The following is a 20,133-nucleotide window of genomic DNA, read 5'->3' as shown; positions in this document are numbered from 1 at the left end:
CAATAAATTGCAATGTCCGTACTGTGAGACTCCTAAGACAGAGCTATAGGGAGACAGGATGGATAGCTGATCGTCCTCACCGTGGCAGACCACGTGTAACAACACCTGCACAGGATCGGTACATCTGAACATCACACCTGCGGGACAGGTACAGGATGGCAACAACTGCCCGAGTTACACCAGGGAACGCACAATCCCTCCATCAGTGCTCAGACTGTCCGCAATAGTCTGAGAGAGGCTGGACTGAGGGCTTGTAGGTCTGTTGTAAGGCAGGTCCTCACCAGACATCACCAGCAACAACGTCGCCTATGGGCACAAACCCACCGTCGCTGGCCCAAACAGGACTGGCAAAAAATGCTCTTCACTGACGACTTGTGGTTTTGTCTCACCAGGGGTGATGGTCGGATTCGCGTTTATCGTCGAAGGAATGAGAGTTACACCGAGCCCTGTACTCTGGAGCGGGATCGATTTGGAGGTGGAGGGTCCGTCGTGGTCTGGGGCGGTGTGTCACAGCATTATCGGACTGAGCTTGTTGTTATTGCAGGCAATCTCAACGCTGTGCGTTACAGGGAAGACATCCTCCTCCCTCATGTGGTACCCTTCCTGCAGGCTCATCCTGACATGACTCTCCAGCATGACAATGCCACCAGCCATACTGCTCGTTCTGTGCGTGATTTCCTGCAAGACAGGAATGTCAGTGTTCTGCCATGGCCAGCAAAGAGCCCGGATCTCAGTCCCATTGAGCACGTCTGGGACCTGTTGGATCGGAGGGTGAGGGCTAGGGCCATTCCCCCAGAAATGTCCGGGAACTTGCAGGTGCCTTGGTGGAAGCGTGTGGTAACATCTCACAGCAAGAACTGGCAAATGTGGTGCAGTCCATGAGGAGGAGATTCACTGCAGTACTTAATGCAGCTGGCAGCTACACCAGATACTGACTGTTACTTTTAATTCCCCCCCCCCACCCCTTTGTTCAGGGACACATTATTCATTATTTCTGTCACGTCTGGAACTTGTTCAGTTAGTCTGTTGTTGAATCTTGTTATGTTCATACAAATATTTACACATGTTAAGTTTGCTGAAAATAAGCTCAGTTGACAGTGAGAGAACGTTTCTATTTTTGCTGAGTTTATATACACTAAGTATAGAATCTTTTAAAATTGTATTTATTTAAGAACACCTTTTCTTTCCATGTCATAGACTGACCAGGTGCGCAACTCAATATTAGGAAGGTGTTCTTAATGTTATGTACACTTCGTGTATATGACCATTTTATAAATGGTAAACTTGCATGTATTGTATTTTGGAACTCCGCTCCCCCCACCACCCCAAGATGAATGGTTTTGACCACGCTTCACTGCTTTAGATTGGTGCAGCTAGAAATAACAAGTGTTTATCCTATATTATAAACTGGTTTTACATATCACTTGCGGCGTGCATCATGAGCAAAGTCATTGTAGCCTATGATTTGACTTTCCCTAGCTGTGAGAACCATGACATGAGCACAGGCTGACTTATCACTGCTATAGCGCAGCTGAATAGCCTGCCAGCAGCCTACCGAAGGTGGCACCGTGTCCATTACAATGTAGAACAACGCGACACTAATCCAAATCGTTCAATAATTAAGACTATCCATGTTACTTTTTCTATTTCTATGGTGGATTCAGAGCCACAATTTATTAAATATGCCAGGACTTTGGCTATAACAATATATGGCAAAGTCAAATATACTGGTTTCCCCTATCCATCTGGTGAACATTTCCCTAATTGCTTATGACAAATCCAGCTCCGAAACCAACTGTAGCCAGCTGGCTAATCTTATGAATAAGGTGAAGCAACAACAGATAAGATTAGCTGAATAAGGTTAGCATGCTATCTAAATACACTGACAGCTGTCAGGCCCCTACTTGTGATTTCTCCACACCGCGTGGAAATCAACAGAACATTCCCACCCCCAATTCGTGAATATGTATTAGCAGGCTGCGTCATTCTTCGGGAGGTGGAACCTAAACGAGAATTTCCTCCATAGGACAGTAATCATGTAGAAATAGGGGTGGATTTGCCCACTGGTGGGGGTCTTTTTAAAGTTACAATTCTACACATTTTGCCATGACTTGTGCCACGTTAATATGATATCTGAGTGAGAATGACTAACAAAATCAATAGGGGGCCCATGGAGGACAGGGCCCCATTCGGCTGGCGGCGAGCCGAACCAACGAGTGTGCTGACATACTCCCTTAATAGATCTTCGCTTGAAAAAAGAGAAAAAATTTCCTCAAATTAGTCAATCTAAAAAAAACTCAAGAAATATGTCATTAATTTTTATGTTTTTGCAGAGGATCTTAGTTGCGTATTTTTACAGTATTTCTCAATTAAAAAATTTGCATGAAAATGAGTCTCAATGAATGACAACAGACTTTATTGAAGAATTACTACTCTTGGCCAATCACTGACGAAGGGGCGTAGACTTCGACTCCGCACTTCGGCTTTCCTCTAGAAAAAATGTCTTGTGCCCGAACAGCCTTAAAACCCACACCAAAGTCCAAAATGAACAAAAACGTCACGAAATGTCATAATATATGCACAAACTCTTCCGAACTGTTTTGGCTGGGAAGCATGCAGACACCGCTTATTTCGCTTATGCCTTGAGCTGGCCCTGCACCCAGGACACTAAGTTGCTTTGGATAAAAGCGTCTGGGAATTGGCATATATTACTGTAATGTGTGGAAATTGTGTTTTATGTAGTTTTTAATATCTGCTATGCAGGGTTATGAGCACACCGCAGAGGACCCAGCTCTCCTCTACAGAGTGGAGAGTATGCCAGGCCTGGGCTGGGTGCTGAAGAAGAGTCTCTACAAAGACGAACTGGAGCCCAAGTGGCCCACGCCTGAGAAGGTACTAGCACACGTGTGTGTGTGTGTGTGTGCAGTTTCCGAAACTGATAGTTCATATTTTCTCTGTGTGATCATGACAACGTGTGTGTGTGTGTAGCTGTGGGACTGGGACATGTGGATGCGTATGCCAGAACAGAGGAAAGGCAGAGAGTGTATCATCCCTGACGTGTCCCGCTCCTACCACTTTGGCATCATCGGACTCAACATGAACGGCTACTTCCACGTAAGGCCTTCTTCTTCACTACTAGAATACTATAGTATAGCCTTTCGTGCCATCTGCTCAGGCTGGTATCCATTTTAAAGTGAACTTGATGATGAATCAGGATACTGACATTTTCTCAGTGGGTTTTCATAAGCTGGTTATGGGTTTGACCTGTCTTGCATTTGAGTGTTTCTTCCTAATTTATCCTCTCTAGGAAGTGTATTTCAAGAAGCACAGGCTCAACACGGTTCCTAATGTCCAGCTGAAGAATGTTGACGGCTTGAAGAAAGATGCCTACGAGTTGGAGATTCAGAACTTACTTAAGTCAGTGAGCATGTATCAGATATAGTCCACAAATTAAGCTGTGTGCGCATGTGTGAGTTTAAAAAATATATATATTTCCACCGAGATTTGCTTTCAAATGGATAGTCGTTGCCTCAATAACTAAGTCTATGGGAACAGCTAGCATGTCTGCGCTGACGCTAGTAGCAAAGTACACAGAAAAGTATCCTTGTCACCACTGCTGAAAAAAATCATAGGGAAAACTTTTCGGTGACTAACATATGTGTTATTCTGCGTTGTGCTCAGGGAGGCTGATGTACTGGACCACAGTAAGAACCCATGTGAGGACTTGTTCATCCCTGATACAGAGGGGAAGACCTATGTCATGTACATCAAGATGGAGCTGGAGACTGACACATCCACCTGGACTGAGCTTGCCAAGGTAGAGGGGGATGGGAGATATAGAGACAAGCTCTTCACATTTCAATATACAGTGCCTTCGGAAAGTATTCAGATGAGATGTTTCTACTTGAGTCCACCTGTGGTCAATTCAATTGATTAGACATGATTTGGAAAGGCACACACCTGTATATATAAGTTCATACAGTTTGCAATCCAAGCCTCTTCCTTGAGCTGGCCACCTGGCCAAACTGAGCAATCAGGGGAGAAGGGCCTTGGTCAGGGATGTGACCAAGAACCAGATGGACACTCTGACAGAGCTCCAGAGTTCCTCTGTGGAGATGGGTGAACCTTCCAGAAGGAAAACCATCTCTGTAGCACTTCACCAATCAGGCCTTTATGGTAGAGTGGCCAGACTGAAGCCACTCTTCAGTAAAAGGCACATGACCGCCCACTTGGAGTTTGCCAAAAGGCTCCTAAAAGACTGTCAGACCATGAGAACCAAGTTCCTCTGGTCTGATGAAAGCAAGATTGAACTATTTGGCCTGAATGCCAAGCCTCACGCCTGGAGGAAACCAAGCAACATTTCTACAGTGAAGCATGGCGGTGGCAGCATCATTCTGTTGGGATGTTTCATCATTCGGCAGGGACTGGGAGACTAGTCAGGATCGAGGGAAGATGAACGGCGCAAAATAGAGATCCTTGATGAAAACCTGCTCCAGATTGCAACAGGACAACGACCTTAAGCACACAGCCAAAACAATGCAGGAGTGGCTTTGAGAGCCTGGATTTCAACCTGATCGAACATCTCTGGAGAGACCTGAAAATAGCTGACAGCTTGAGGATCTGCAGAGAAGAATGTGAGAAACTCTTCAAATACAGTTGTGCCAAGCTTGTAGCGTACTACCCAGGAACACTTGAGGCTCTAATCTCTGCCAAAGGTGCTTCAACAAAGTACTGAGTAAAGGGTCTGAAAATGTATGTAAATGTGATATCAGTTTTTTATGTCTACAAATCTGTTTTTGCTTTGTCATTAAGGGGTATTGTGTATATATTGATGAGGAAAATAAAAATGTTATCCATTTCAGAATGAGGCTGTAACGTAACAAAAAAAAGTCAAGTTTTTTCACCTTAAACTGAATCTGTATCAAACTGTTGATGATTTGTTGTCACATGAGAACTTTTTATTTTTTGCGGACTAACGTGTGTGCTGTCCTCCTCAGTGTCTCCATGTGTGGGATCTGGATGTGAGAGGGTACCACAACGGCATGTGGAGGCTCTTCAGGAAGAGGAACCATGTCCTGGTTGTGGCCGTTCCTATCTCGCCATACTCGTAAGTTATTATAGTGCGTCACTGTGGTCATGGTTAAGGCCCCTCGGCACATTTTATTAAACATTTCATTCAACTCGACAAGTCAGTTAAGAACAAATTGCAGTACTTCATAATAGAATGACAATGTATACTCAACTAAACTTTTTTTTTGAACCAGAACAGAATCCCAATCCAACTTATTTCCACCACTAATATCTATATTTTTTCCTCTGTCTTCACTTTGGTCAGTGTGAAGAAGCCAGTGAACGTTACACCCATCCACCTAGAGCCTCCGCCCAAAGAAGAGGGAGCTCCCATGGAGCAGCGTTAGCCCAACACCACCACACACCCTTTCACAATGCGCTCGACTGGTGTTATGGTCATTCTTGCAGGGGCTTGGGGCGTCAGAGAGCCATTTTCTTTACACTACAACACTCAGAGGGGGGGGTGTGGTGTAGAAGTGATCCACACTGCCTACTGAGGTAGCTTGAGAATCTTGATTCCTGAGGTCAGATTTGGCGCCAGATCCGTTTCTTTACACTGTAAAAATAGTCTCTTTTTGAAACCGGTTTCAAAATAGTGTAAAAGGTGGAGTAGCCCAACACCCCCACACACACGCTCTCTAGCCTGGCCTTAACGCCTGCACCCTTACCCTACTACCAACACCACCCTCCTGGCCTTACCACAGACGGCAAGGCTTCTTGGAAGTGGTGTTTTTACGGTGGTGGTCAGACACTGACTGGACTGCACCACTGATCATCATTGGTCTTTCACTGTGTGGAGGTTCACTAGAAGAAGGTTTTTGACGAAGTGGGAGATTGACCGTATTAGGCTGTGCCACAGGATTCCGTCCAAATGGTTACGTGTATATAGCTATGCCCCATACTGACACTCCACCTGTGTGGAGAGGAGAGGGGACAGAGGCTGGACCAGGAACGGAGTACAAAAGGGATCTGTTGACATTTACTGCATCTTTGATGCGTCTCCTTTACGACGGTTGGATGATGTGTGGAAGAAACAAACTGGATGAAAAGGAGAGGGAGGATAATTGACACTCAAATCTCACCCCCAGCTTTGTGGGGACACACCCGCATAAATAAGTGGCTTCCGATGAAACTTGCCCAACCAGAAAATATTGTATTTTTATTTTATTTCTAAGTGCTTTGTCAATCCTTTATACATTTTAACTTATGTTTATTTATTTCACTTGCCAGTATATCAACCAACAAGTCGTTGAAATGTTTTATTTTTAATCTGATTTTTATTCATATCAAATTTTTACTTTTTTCTTTTTTTTTACCTAACGTTTACAGATCTGATATACTAATGTACAGTTGAAGTCAGAAGTTTACATACACCTTAGCCAAATACATTTAAACTCAGTTTTTCACAATTCCTGACATTTAATCAGAGTAAAAATTCCCTGTCGTTTCAGGTAGCCTTCCACAAGCTTCCCACAATAAGTTGGGTGCATTTTGACCCATTCCTCCTGACCGAGCTGGTGTAACTGAGTCAGGTTTGTTGGCCTCCTTGCTCACACATGCTTTTTCAGTTCTGCCCACAAATCTTCTATGGGATAGAGGTCAGTGCTTTATGATGGCCACTCCAATACCTTGACTTTGATGTCCTTAAGCCATTTCGCCATAACTTTGGAAGTATGCTTGGGGTCATTGTCCATTTGGAAGACCCATTTGCGACCAAGCTTTAACTTCCTGACTGATGTCTTGAGATGTTGCTTCAATATATCCACAATTTTCCTACCTCATGATGATCTATTTTGTGAAGTGCACCAGTCCCTCCACACAACATGATGATGCCACCACTGTGCTTCACGGTTGGGATGGTGTTCTTCGGCTTGCAAGCCTCCCTCTTTGTCCTCCAAACATAACGATCATCAGACCAGAGGACATTTCTCCAAAAAGTACGATCTTTGTCCCCATGTGCCATTGTAAACCGCAGTCTGGCTTTTTTTATGGCGGTTTTGGAGCAGTGGCTTCTTCCTTCCTGAGCAGCCTTTCAAGTTATGTCGATATAGGACTTGTTTTTCTGTGGATATAGATACTTTTGTACCTGTTAACTCCAGCATCTTCATAAGGCCCTTTACTGTTGTTCTGGGATTGATTTGCACATTTCGCACCAAAGTACATTCATCTCTAGGAGACAAAACGCGTCTCCTTCCTGAGCGGTATGACGGCGTTGTGGCCCCATGGTGTTTATACTTGCGTACTATTGTTTGTACAGATGAACGTGGTACCTTCAGGCGTTTGGAAATTGCTCCCAAGGAGGAACCGGACTTGTGGAGGTCTACATGTATTTTTCTGAGGTCTTTGCTGATTTCTTTTGATTTTCCCCTGATGTCAAGCAAAGAGGCACTGAGTTTGAAGGTATTTTTTTAAAAAAAATGAAAAAAAAATGTATTTAACCTTTATTTAACCAGGTAAGCAAGTTGAGAACAAGTTCTCATTTACAATTGCGACCTGGCCAAGATAAAGCAAAGCAGTTCGACAGATACAACGACACAGAGTTACACATGGAGTAAAACAAACAGTCAATAATACAGTAGAAAAACAAGTCTATATACAATGTGAGCAAATTAGGTGAGAAGGGAGGTAAAGGCAAAAAAGGCCATGGTGGCAAAGTAAATACAATATAGCAAGTAAAACACTGGAATGGTAGTTTTGCAATGGAAGAATGTGCAAAGTAGAAATAAAAATAATGGGGTGCAAAGGAGAAAAATAAATAAATTAAATACAGTTGGGAAAGAGGTAGTTGTTTGGGCTAAATTATAGGTGGGCTATGTACAGGTGCAGTAATCTGTAAGATGCTCTGACAGTTGGTGCTTAAAGCTAGTGAGGGAGATAAGTGTTTCCAATTTAAGAGATTTTTGTAGTTCGTTCCAGTCATTGGCAGCAGAGAACTGGAAGGAGAGGCGGCCAGGTATGCCTTGAAATACTTCCACAGGTACACCTCCACTTGACTCCAATGATGTCAATTATCCAATCAGAAGCTTCTAAAGCCATGAAATCATTTTCTGGAATTTTCCAAGCTGTTTAAAGGCCCAGTCAACTTAGTGTTTGAACTTCTGATCCACTGGAATTGTGATACAATCTGAACGGTGGAAATAATCTGTCAACAATTGTTGGAAAAATGACTTGTCATGCACAAAGTAGATGTCCTAACCGACTTGCCAAAACTATAGTTAACAATACATTTGTGAAGTGGTTAAAAAACAAGTTTTAATGACTCCAATCTAAGTGTATGTAAACATCTGACTTCAACTGTACATGTATAGATACCTCTATCTGAATAAAAAGGCTCCGCTTATTAATTTGTTTCATTAACCTGTGTTTTAAAGTGCTAGTCGTTGCAGATTAGGCACATGAGATATGGGCACCCTATTTCCCCATATACTGCACTACTTTTGACCAGAGCCCTGTGGGCCCCGGACAGAAGTCGTACACTCTTTAGGGTGCCATTTGCCACGTAAAGAACAGTGGTTAACATCAACCCGTGAACACTAAAGTCTGTTGTCTGTCTGTTTCTGCACATATGATGGTCTCTGCACAGTGTGGTTGAGAGACATTTTAAGGTACTACTGGTGGAGGCTTTCTGAAGTACTAACACTTTTTAAAAATGTTGGATATGTTATCAATATCTACTGTAGGGTTGAATGGTGATTAAATTGTTTGTAAAAGTAGGAATATTGTATCAGTTTTTTTGCAGAGGTTTTTTGTGTGTGTGCTGCAGTGCATTTCATCAGTACCATGCCAATATCCTGCAGCTAAAACAATGGTTTTCATTTCAGTCACAATAACCACTTGTTATTTTTGGTGTGTGTGTGTGTGTGTGTGTATCGTTGTCTAGCTCTACAGTCCTCTAATTTCAAAGAGAAATCTATTATATAATGGAGGTTTGTCTGTTTGATAATTGTCCATAAACATTTTTTTTGCAGTTTGACTTACATGTGAAGTATTAGTCTCTCAATGAAATGAATAAATATGTTTTTTAAATTCTGGTGTCCAGTTTTTCTTGCAGTGTTTGTATTATTGATTTGGGGGAGTTGCGGTGAAAGAATGCTCAGGTGTGTGATTAACATAAGCACGTGAATTTATAGCAGGCATAACATTGATCTATTACTTTGGAATATTTGTAATTTTCTCGTTCTTGGTGAGGTTGTTTTCTCTTATTCTGTCTCCATTACGGTGTGGAAAGTAATTACAACCAAGACACAAAAAAAAAAGAGCACACACTTTTTGTAATCAAAACGTTCTCCATCTATAAATCAGGATATGTTGTTTTGCACTGATTTAATACCTGAGTGTGTATTATCTTTCATATGTAGGAACATACTGTTAAAATAACATCAAGGCAACCTATCAGACATGGCAATTACAACCTATTGAATGTTCAACAAAACATCTCAACAGACTCTTTTGGCCAGGTAACAACATGTGTACATGGACCCCACCATGGCTGTCACCAAGGAGAGGGGGAAAGTGTTCGGGAGATTAGATTACAGGTAACAACATGTGTACATGGACCCCACCATGGCTGTCACCAAGGAGAGGGGAAAGTGTTCAGGAGATTAGATTACAGGTAACAACATGTGTACATGGACCCCACCATGGCTGTCACCAAGAGAGGGGAAAGTGTTCAGGAGATTAGATTACAGGTAACAACATGTGTACATGGACCCCACCATGGCTGTCACCAAGGAGAGGGGGAAAGTGTTCAGGAGATTAGATTACAGGTAACAACATGTGTACATGGACCCCACCATGGCTGTCACCAAGGAGAGGGGGAAAGTGTTCAGGAGATTAGATTACAGGTAACAACATGTGTACATGGACCCCACCATGGCTGTCACCAAGGAGAGGGGGAAAGTGTTCGGGAGATTAGATTACAGGTAACAACATGTGTACATGGACCCCACCATGGCTGTCACCAAGGAGAGGGGGAAAGTGTTCGGGAGATTAGATTACAGGTAACAACGTGTACATGGACCCCACCATGGCTGTCACCAAGGAGAGGGGGAAAGTGTTCAGGAGATTAGATTACAGGTAACAACATGTGTACATGGACCCCACCATGGCTGTCACCAAGGAGAGGGGGAAAGTGTTCAGGAGATTAGATTACAGGTAACAACATGTGTACATGGACCCCACCATGGCTGTCACCAAGGAGAGGGGAAAGTGTTCAGGAGATTAGATTACAGGTAACAACATGTGTACATGGACCCCACCATGGCTGTCACCAAGGAGAGGGGAAATTGTTCAGGAGATTAGATTACAGGTAACAACATGTGTACATGGACCCCACCATGGCTGTCACCAAGGAGAGGGGAAAGTGTTCGGGAGATTAGATTACAGGTAACAACATGTGTACATGGACCCCACCATGGCTGTCACCAAGGAGAGGGGGAAAGTGTTCGGGAGATTAGATTACAGGTAACAACGTGTACATGGACCCCACCATGGCTGTCACCAAGGAGAGGGGGAAAGTGTTCGGGAGATTAGATTACAGGTAACAACATGTGTACATGGACCCCACCATGGCTGTCACCAAGGAGAGGGGAAAGTGTTCGGGAGATTAGATTACAGGTAACAACATGTGTACATGGACCCCACCATGGCTGTCACCAAGGAGAGGGAAAGTGTTCAGATTAGATTACAGGTAACAACATGTGTACATGGACCCCACCATGGCTGTCACCAAGGAGAGGGGAAAGTGTTCAGGAGATTAGATTACAGGTAACAACATGTGTACATGGACCCCACCATGGCTGTCACCAAGGAGAGGGGAAAGTGTTCAGGAGATTAGATTACAGGTAACAACATGTGTACATGGACCCCACCATGGCTGTCACCAAGGAGAGGGGGAAAGTGTTCGGGAGATTAGATTACAGGTAACAACATGTGTACATGGACCCCACCATGGCTGTCACCAAGGAGAGGGGGAAAGTGTTCAGATTAGATTACAGGTAACAACATGTGTACATGGACCCCACCATGGCTGTCACCAAGGAGAGGGGGAAAGTGTTCAGGAGATTAGATTACAGGTAACAACATGTGTACATGGACCCCACCATGGCTGTCACCAAGGAGAGGGGGAAAGTGTTCAGGAGATTAGATTACAGGTAACAACATGTGTACATGGACCCCACCATGGCTGTCACCAAGGAGAGGGAAAGTGTTCGGGAGATTAGATTACAGGTAACAACATGTGTACATGGACCCCACCATGGCTGTCACCAAGGAGAGGGGGAAAGTGTTCGGGAGATTAGATTACAGGTAACAACATGTGTACATGGACCCCACCATGGCTGTCACCAAGGAGAGGGGGAAAGTGTTCGGGAGATTAGATTACAGGTAACAACATGTGTACATGGACCCCACCATGGCTGTCACCAAGGAGAGGGGAAAGTGTTCGGGAGATTAGATTACAGGTAACAACATGTGTACATGGACCCCACCATGGCTGTCACCAAGGAGAGGGGAAAGTGTTCGGGAGATTAGATTACAGGTAACAACATGTGTACATGGACCCCACCATGGCTGTCACCAAGGAGAGGGGAAAGTGTTCGGGAGATTAGATTACAGGTAACAACATGTGTACATGGACCCCACCATGGCTGTCACCAAGGAGAGGGGGAAAGTGTTCGGGAGATTAGATTACAGGTAACAACATGTGTACATGGACCCCACCATGGCTGTCACCAAGGAGAGGGGGAAAGTGTTCGGGAGATTAGATTACAGGTAACAACATGTGTACATGGACCCCACCATGGCTGTCACCAAGGAGAGGGGGAAAGTGTTCGGGAGATTAGATTACAGGTAACAACATGTGTACATGGACCCCACCATGGCTGTCACCAAGGAGAGGGGGAAAGTGTTCGGGAGATTAGATTACAGGTAACAACATGTGTACATGGACCCCACCATGGCTGTCACCAAGGAGAGGGGAAAGTGTTCGGGAGATTAGATTACAGGTAACAACATGTGTACATGGACCCCACCATGGCTGTCACCAAGGAGAGGGGGAAAGTGTTCGGGAGATTAGATTACAGGTAACAACATGTGTACATGGACCCCACCATGGCTGTCACCAAGGAGAGGGGGAAAGTGTTCGGGAGATTAGATTACAGGTAACAACATGTGTACATGGACCCCACCATGGCTGTCACCAAGGAGAGGGGGAAAGTGTTCGGGAGATTAGATTACAGGTAACAACATGTGTACATGGACCCCACCATGGCTGTCACCAAGGAGAGGGGGAAAGTGTTCGGGAGATTAGATTACAGGTAACAACATGTGTACATGGACCCCACCATGGCTGTCACCAAGGAGAGGGGGAAAGTGTTCGGGAGATTAGATTACAGGTAACAACATGTGTACATGGACCCCACCATGGCTGTCACCAAGGAGAGGGGGAAAGTGTTCGGGAGATTAGATTACAGGTAACAACATGTGTACATGGACCCCACCATGGCTGTCACCAAGGAGAGGGGGAAAGTGTTCAGGAGATTAGATTACAGGTAACAACATGTGTACATGGACCCCACCATGGCTGTCACCAAGGAGAGGGGGAAAGTGTTCGGGAGATTAGATTACAGGTAACAACATGTGTACATGGACCCCACCATGGCTGTCACCAAGGAGAGGGGGAAAGTGTTCGGGAGATTAGATTACAGGTAACAACATGTGTACATGGACCCCACCATGGCTGTCACCAAGGAGAGGGGGAAAGTGTTCGGGAGATTAGATTACAGGTAACAACATGTGTACATGGACCCCACCATGGCTGTCACCAAGGAGAGGGGGAAAGTGTTCGGGAGATTAGATTACAGGTAACAACATGTGTACATGGACCCCACCATGGCTGTCACCAAGGAGAGGGGGAAAGTGTTCGGGAGATTAGATTACAGGTAACAACATGTGTACATGGACCCCACCATGGCTGTCACCAAGGAGAGGGGGAAAGTGTTCGGGAGATTAGATTACAGGTAACAACATGTGTACATGGACCCCACCATGGCTGTCACCAAGGAGAGGGGGAAAGTGTTCGGGAGATTAGATTACAGGTAACAACATGTGTACATGGACCCCACCATGGCTGTCACCAAGGAGAGGGGGAAAGTGTTCGGGAGATTAGATTACAGGTAACAACATGTGTACATGGACCCCACCATGGCTGTCACCAAGGAGAGGGGGAAAGTGTTCGGGAGATTAGATTACAGCATTAATGACATGGCTTTAATTACATGTAACAGCCTCTGTTTCCAACACCAGGGGCCTGTTGCACAAAAGTAGAATTAAGACATCCGGGATAAATGACTCAGCTGAGCTCAATGAAGCCAAAACATGTGCGTCCAGGCTTAATTGGTTGCACAAAGACCAAGCCAGGATGAGCAGACACGGATTCATTAAACCAGGTGAAACCAATCCTGGATAGGTGCGCGCTCACGGCTCACTCAAATAGACCCCGCCACAGATCACAGATTAACTGATTTACCATGGCAACTAGAGCCGCGTACTTTTCCCCGTCGGAAGCACAAATCCTCATGGAGGCATACGAGGAGGTAAAAGATATAATTAAGAAGAAAGGCAACACCGCCACAGTGATAAAGCAAAGAGAAAAAGCGTGGCAAAGTATTGCAGACCGCCTGAATGCGTAAGTAGTGCACAATTACACACTCACCGCTCCGCTGAAACATCACAATTACAATTCAAATATTTAATTCACATCTCCAAAAATGCAGTTGTACTGTAATTATGAAACGGTTAAATTTTTAATTGAAATGCACTGCAGATATGAGTGAAATTGTGTAAAGTAACTCCATCACACTGTATAAAGCTATGATACATTTTTTGATATTTTTACTGAAAACAAGACAAAAATACCAAGTAATTTTTGCAGTGTGACTCCATTAAATGTGTGTGTGTGTGTGTGTGTGTGTGTGTGTGTGTGTGTGTGTGTGTGTGTGTGTGTGTGTGTGTGTGTGTGTGTGTGTGTGTGTGTAGATTAAACATGAACGGGCCAAAACGGACATGGCAGCAGGTCAAAATCAAATACAAGAACATTCTGCAGAATGGTATGGTCCCTGACTAATATTTAACAAAGCACAAGCATATATTGTACCCAGAAGGTGCCTGCTCACACATTGTCTGTACTGTTTTAGCAGTGAAAAAGAATACCCACAGACAAGGCACGGGTGGTGGGTCACCAAAGGCTGACCTTACCCCAGCAGAGGACATGGCCTTGGAGCTAAATAAAGGCAGGCCCGTCTTAGAGGGGATCCCTGGGGGGGAAAGAGACGAGCATAGGTTCCTCCCAAGATGCCACCCGCTTCATTCAAGGTATGTCCTTCCATCTTTACATGGGATACAACCACATTCATATTGAATCAATTTGGACTGTCTGACTTTGGTTTACCTATTGCCTTGCAGTGCCTGGCAGCACTGTGTTCCTGTTAGAGCCACCAGCACAAGCACCAGACGATGCTGATCCAGTGAGTACTCCATCAAAGGCATACTGTAGGCCTGGCATGTCTTGTCTACTAGCTTCAATATGAATCCGATTAAATGTGATAGGGTGAAGGCCCCAGTGCAGCAGCAACAGCACATGATGGAGACGATGATGAGGAGGAGACCATCTCTCTGGATTCCAGAAGGCATGAGGTATCATGTTAAGACTGTGAAAGTACTATTTACTCTACAATGGTGAGGAGTCCTCATCAAAATCAAAAAATCTAATTTCTTTTACAGGACCCAGATGCTATACAGTGGGAAAACCAGCCTGGCAACATAGTGCGTATTAATAAAAGGACACCACATCCTGCCAAATTCCAGCTGCGCTAATTGTATTGTGTTCACAGAGCTCACAAGCTATCAGAAAGTTGTATGGCAACCACCTCCGGCGCCAAATAGAACTGGCAGACATAGACATTCAGTACAAGAAGAAAAAGATGGAAAATCTTGCACTGGAGTCCGAAATAAAAAAGAGGACAATTAGGAAACTGGACCTTGAAATAAAAAAACTTGAGAGGGAGGTGAGATATGCCTTCAATGTACACTGTATGCTAACTGTAACACAAATGTATTAATCATTATTTTTCTTTCCTCCCCCAGCTCCAAGAAGATGACACAGCTCAAAATAAAAATTAGGTATATTCTCGTAAAGTCAAGTGAGCCATGACATGTGAGCTCTTATTGTGAGCACACAGGACGGTGGCATCTTTCTAAGTTTTTTTTTTATTTTCCCAGCAATCAGTACAACCAAGTCATCGTTATAAGGCATCGCCCTCTTTTGCCCACCCCCCCAGCACCAGGTGTGGCCACTAGCCTATATGAAGGCCCAAAATTGTGTGTTCCTTTCTGCTCTGACAATGGCATGCCCATTCGTGCGAGATGTGGTGGATGAAGAAGCACTTGTGCTGAGGAGAGCCTTCAGGCGAGAAAGGGTCTTCAGGGACCGGTTGGACCCACTGGCCTTCCCTGATGACCATCTATATGAAAGATACAGGTTTTCTGCAGATGGCATCAGGTATCTATGCAGACTACTGGGTCCCAGGATTAAGCACCGCACTGCACGGAGCCATGCACTGAGTGTGGAGCAAATGGTTTGTGTGGCCTTGCGCTTTTTTGCTAGTGGAGCCTTCCTGTACTCAGTGGGGATGCAGAACAGCTGAACAAGGCCACAATTTGCCGCACAATAAGGAGTGTGTGTCTGGCTATCAAAGCATTAGCAGATGTCTTCATCTCCTTCCCTGGCCACAGAAGACTCTGTGACATCAAAGAGGAGTTCTATAGGATTGCAGGTAAGAGGATCTACAAATTACAGGACAACTGTTAACACATAGTAGGATACTCATTACTTTGTGTGACAGGTTTCCCCAATGTCATTGGTGCAGTGGACTGCACACACATAAGGATAAAAGCCCCTCAGGTGCCCATGAGGCCGATTTTGTGAATAGGAAATCCTTTCACAGCATTAATGTTCAGGTGAACATAACTTTTTGATATTGTCCATTGACGAACACTCTGCATTGCCAGTGATGTGCATTGATTGGTGTAATATTCCTCATCTTATGATTTCAGATGGTCTGCAATGCTGACTGTGTGATCAGCAATGTTGTGGCAAAATGGCCTGGCTCAGTCCATGACTCCAGAATCTTTCGGGCCTCTGAAATCTATCAGTGCCTATCACAAGGTAAGCCACACAACCCCTATTTATAACCATCATGGCTGTGTCAAGAATATCACTGTGTTTATGAGGTAGTAATGATGAGATTTTGTGTTGACAGGTGAATTCTCTGGTGTGTTGCTGGGAGACAGGGGGTATGGCTGCCAGCCTTTTCTCCTGACACCTTTCACAGACCCCAGGAAGCACAGCAGGCCTACAACCATGCCCATGCCAGGACCAGGGCCAGAGTTGAAATGACCTTTGGCCTCCTGAAGGCACGCTTTCACTGCCTTCACAAATTAAGGGTCAGCCCTGTTAGGGCATGTGATATTACTGTGGCTTGTGCTGTCCTCCACAATGTGGCCTGCCTGAGGAAGGAGAGGGCCCCCAGAGTGCCACCAGCCATGGACTGGGACAATCCGGCAATCTTCCCTGATGACGACAGTGGTCGGCTGCTGAGGGACCAATATGTGTTGAATTATTTTAGTTAGTATGTGTGCTTTCAATTTTGGTTAAATATGTCCTGCGGTGGCAGAGGAATTTGGGTTTTTTTGGGTTCGTTTTTTGACGAATTTGGCCTCTTATGATGTTTGTGCGGTATACTGTGTGTAATACAAGGCTGCAGGGAGGCTACTGCATCCATTCATTTGTCTGTTCAGTTGATGTGTATGGATTTGTCCTGCATTTATTTTAGTGTGCAGACATGCAGGGTGTGTTATATACAGACCTTTGAATGTGTATGTATCATTTTGTATAATATGCTTGGATTCTGTGCTTTCCATCTTGTAGAGTCACTGTGACTTCAGTTTCGAAAGGAGCTGATGGTTTACCTGCTTTGTTTTGTCCTTATTCAATAAAGGAACATAATGTTACACATTGTGTTTTTATATTCATATGGAATGTGTATTTGTATATGACAGAGTACTAGGGCCACACTGAAGAAAAAGGATAAAGTCATAAATTTATGAGGCTGGTTCTTTCTGCAGAAAAGCTACATATTGTTTTTACAGTTTTGATACTTATGACAATGTGATACTTAATATTCTGGCACATCAGCATGTCTTTGTTTATGAAACCATACTGAAGTACAATTTCACGAAATGCCCCACATCTGTCATTTTAACAACTGTCCTCCTTTAAAACAACTGGTTACAATATTATGACTTGTGTTTTTTTCCCCTCTGTGGCCCTAATATTCTATCATTTTATATATAGCCTTATAGTCTATGGGAAACTGTAAATTATCTAATGATAGCAACATCATCTAAAAATCATTTTTTATCCAAAATCATTGAAATTAATGATCACAAACATTTAAATAATAACAGTGGGTCTAGTTATATGTGATAATGTATAGTGAGCAGTGAAATAACTATTGGTTTCCATTTGTGGTGACTGCTGACTGACATTAGGGATGAGATTAAATAGATCCTGGAATTTAGCCTGGTCTGGAGCAGGCTAGCTCCACAGAATAAATCTCCATGGTAATTTATACCATAACATATCCTCCTGCCCCCTATCCATCTTTAGTGCAACCGGATTACGGATCAATTGAGCCAGGATCACCAAGATATCCTGGCTTAATCCCTTATCCTAGTTTTGTGCAACAGGCCCCAGCTGTCATTATGGCCACAATGTTTTCCTGACAACATGACCAGACCCACGTATGACTGAACCATAACAGGACAAAGTCCTTAGTCCTCCCCCAGTGAAAATATCCTATAGGATTAGTGATTTTCCAATAGGATATTATGTCACCTCTATCAGAATCCTATTGGACTACTTTTTACCCTACTGTAAATCAAAAGGCATACATACATCTTGTAGTGTTTTGTCACCCCATTCAGAATCCTATTAGTCTTTTTTTCTTTCTTAATTGAACCCAATACATTATAGTTTGTTATAAGTTACAGCACAATACAACAACATTAATTACATCATTTTTGTTGATCGGAAAACAACAGTTTAATATGAATTATTCACCTTTAAGACTGACGATGTCACTGCTAGCGTATTTATTTAACAGTTAAGAACAAATTCTAATTCACAATGACAGCCTACTGGGGAACAGTTGGTTAATTGTGGTCTAGCCAATCTCCATATCTCAACCCCATAGAAAATCTTTGGAGGGAGTTGAAAGTCCGTGTTGCCCAGCAACAGCCCCAAAACATCACTGCTCTAGAGGAGATCTGCATGGAGGAATGGGCCAAAATACCAGCAACAGTGTGTGAAAACCTTGTGAAGACTTACAGAAAACGTTTGACCTCTGTCATTGCCAACAAAGGGTATATAACAAAGTATTGAGATAAACTTTTGTTATTGACCAAATACTTATTTTCCACCATAATTTGCAAATAAATTCATAAAAAAATCCTACAATGTGATTTTCTGGATTTTTCCCCTCATTTTGTCTGTCATAGTTGAAGTGTACCTATGATGAAAATTATAGGCCTCTCTCACCTTTTTAAGTGGGAAAACTTGCACAATTGGTGGCTGACTAAATACTTTTTTGCCCCACTGTATGTGAGAATGCTTTTCATTGACTACAGCTCAGCATTCAATACCATAGTCCCCTCCAAGCTCATCACCAAGCTCAGGATCCTGAGACTGAACAACTCTCTGCAACTGGATCCTGGACTTCCGGAACAGCTGGTGCTCCTCCCACAGGCGGTGAGCAGGGCATAAAATGAACACTCACCACCTGCCAAATTAAGGTAAATGTAGGTATTGGTAGATAAGAATGTCTATTTCACCAGCCACGTTGGCGGGTGGTCGATTTGCAGGGTTCTACATTGCGAGCATTACATTCGTGAATAAAAATAGTCAAAAGTCAAATAGAAGCACATGTACGATTTATAGTAGAACAATTCTGCAGTAGCTATTTTCAAAGTATTTCTGCTGTTTTGTTTCATAGCTGCTAATCGCGCAAAGAATTACAAATACAAACACAAATCTGCCTGGCAGGAGAGCTGTGCACTCTGAATGAAGTGCCGATAGATACATTTTTGGAAGAGCTGCACACAGGCATAAAAGTTGGTCTAATTCCTCGTTCTTGGCTATTTACATTTTGTTCACAAGCTCAGTTGTTTTTCAACAGTAGTTTGAATCTGCTGCTTCAAATAATAGTAAAGAGATGCCCTAGTCAGATCCCAAATCTCACACAGACACAGGTGACCTGACTCGAGTTGCCCCATTACCACTGTCACCTCGTGCCCTTAAAGGAGCAGCTGAACATTTGGTCTCGTCTGATACGTTTGGCTCAAATGAAATGAAATGTCCCACCTAGCTATCTTAACGTGTAAGTCTGCTAAATGACTAAAATGTCAAATGTAAAGCATGGTCATCTGTTTTTTTGTGTGTATTTGTATGAACAGTGCTTTTTCCACATTTTGCTATGTTTCAACCTTGTTCTAAAATGTATTAAATACATGTTTTTCCACATCAATCTACACACAAAACCCAATAGCAAAGAAAAAATAGTTTTTTAGAAGTCTTAGCAAATTTATTGCAAATAAAAAAAACAGATACCTTATTTACATAAGTATTCAGACCCTTTGCTATGAGACTTGAAATTGAGCACAGGTGCATCCTGCTCCCCATCCAACCTGACAGAGCTTGAGAGGATCTGCGAGAAGAATGGGAGAAACTCCCCAAATACAGGTGTGCCAAGCTTGTAGTGTCATCCCTGAGAAGACTCAAGGCTGTAATCGCCGCCAAAGGTGCTTCAACAAAGTACTGAGTAAAGGGACTGAATACTTATGTAGATGTGATACAGCATATATATATGTTTTGCTTTGTCATTATGGGGTATTGTGTGTAGATTGAGGGGGAAAAAATGATTTAATCCATTTTAGAATAATGCTGTC

The 20,133-nt window shown here is 43.5% G+C and overlaps 2 protein-coding genes across 3 annotated transcripts in view; both read left to right on the top strand.

The window, feature by feature from the left end:
• The window catches only part of pomgnt1 (protein O-linked mannose N-acetylglucosaminyltransferase 1 (beta 1,2-)), a 35,434-nt gene extending 26,338 nt beyond the window's left edge, over nt 1–9,096 (top strand). Inside the window, exons 16-21 of the mRNA XM_029686800.2 lie at nt 2,764–2,892; nt 2,989–3,114; nt 3,308–3,417; nt 3,682–3,817; nt 4,998–5,107; nt 5,336–9,096. Coding sequence (XP_029542660.1) covers nt 2,764–2,892; nt 2,989–3,114; nt 3,308–3,417; nt 3,682–3,817; nt 4,998–5,107; nt 5,336–5,417 — 693 coding nt within the window. The 3' untranslated portion in view covers nt 5,418–9,096. The remainder of the gene's footprint in view (nt 1–2,763; nt 2,893–2,988; nt 3,115–3,307; nt 3,418–3,681; nt 3,818–4,997; nt 5,108–5,335) is intronic.
• Nucleotides 9,097–13,376: 4,280 nt separating this feature from the next.
• On the top strand, nt 13,377–17,160 carry LOC135561443 (uncharacterized). Of its 2 annotated transcripts, XM_065003191.1 has the most exons (11): nt 13,377–13,756; nt 14,107–14,177; nt 14,265–14,442; nt 14,543–14,594; nt 14,677–14,763; nt 14,851–14,892; nt 14,961–15,134; nt 15,214–15,249; nt 15,349–15,902; nt 16,183–16,294; nt 16,389–17,160. In XM_065003191.1, exons 1-8 carry the CDS (start codon nt 13,599–13,601, stop codon nt 15,247–15,249), a joined length of 798 nt encoding a protein of 265 aa, XP_064859263.1. In that variant the 5' UTR covers nt 13,377–13,598; the 3' UTR covers nt 15,349–15,902; nt 16,183–16,294; nt 16,389–17,160. The 2 variants fall into 2 exon arrangements, 1 of the variants encoding a protein (XP_064859263.1); XR_010459462.1 differs by having other exon boundaries at nt 13,377–14,177; nt 14,533–14,594; nt 14,851–15,134.
• Nucleotides 17,161–20,133: the final 2,973 nt, after the last annotated feature.

The sequence above is a fragment of the Oncorhynchus nerka genome, linkage group LG17 (assembly GCF_034236695.1).
Source record: "Oncorhynchus nerka isolate Pitt River linkage group LG17, Oner_Uvic_2.0, whole genome shotgun sequence".
Taxonomy (NCBI): domain Eukaryota; kingdom Metazoa; phylum Chordata; class Actinopteri; order Salmoniformes; family Salmonidae; genus Oncorhynchus; species Oncorhynchus nerka.
Note: the sequence above shows the minus strand (reverse complement) of the source record. Positions and strands in the feature narration are given on the sequence as shown.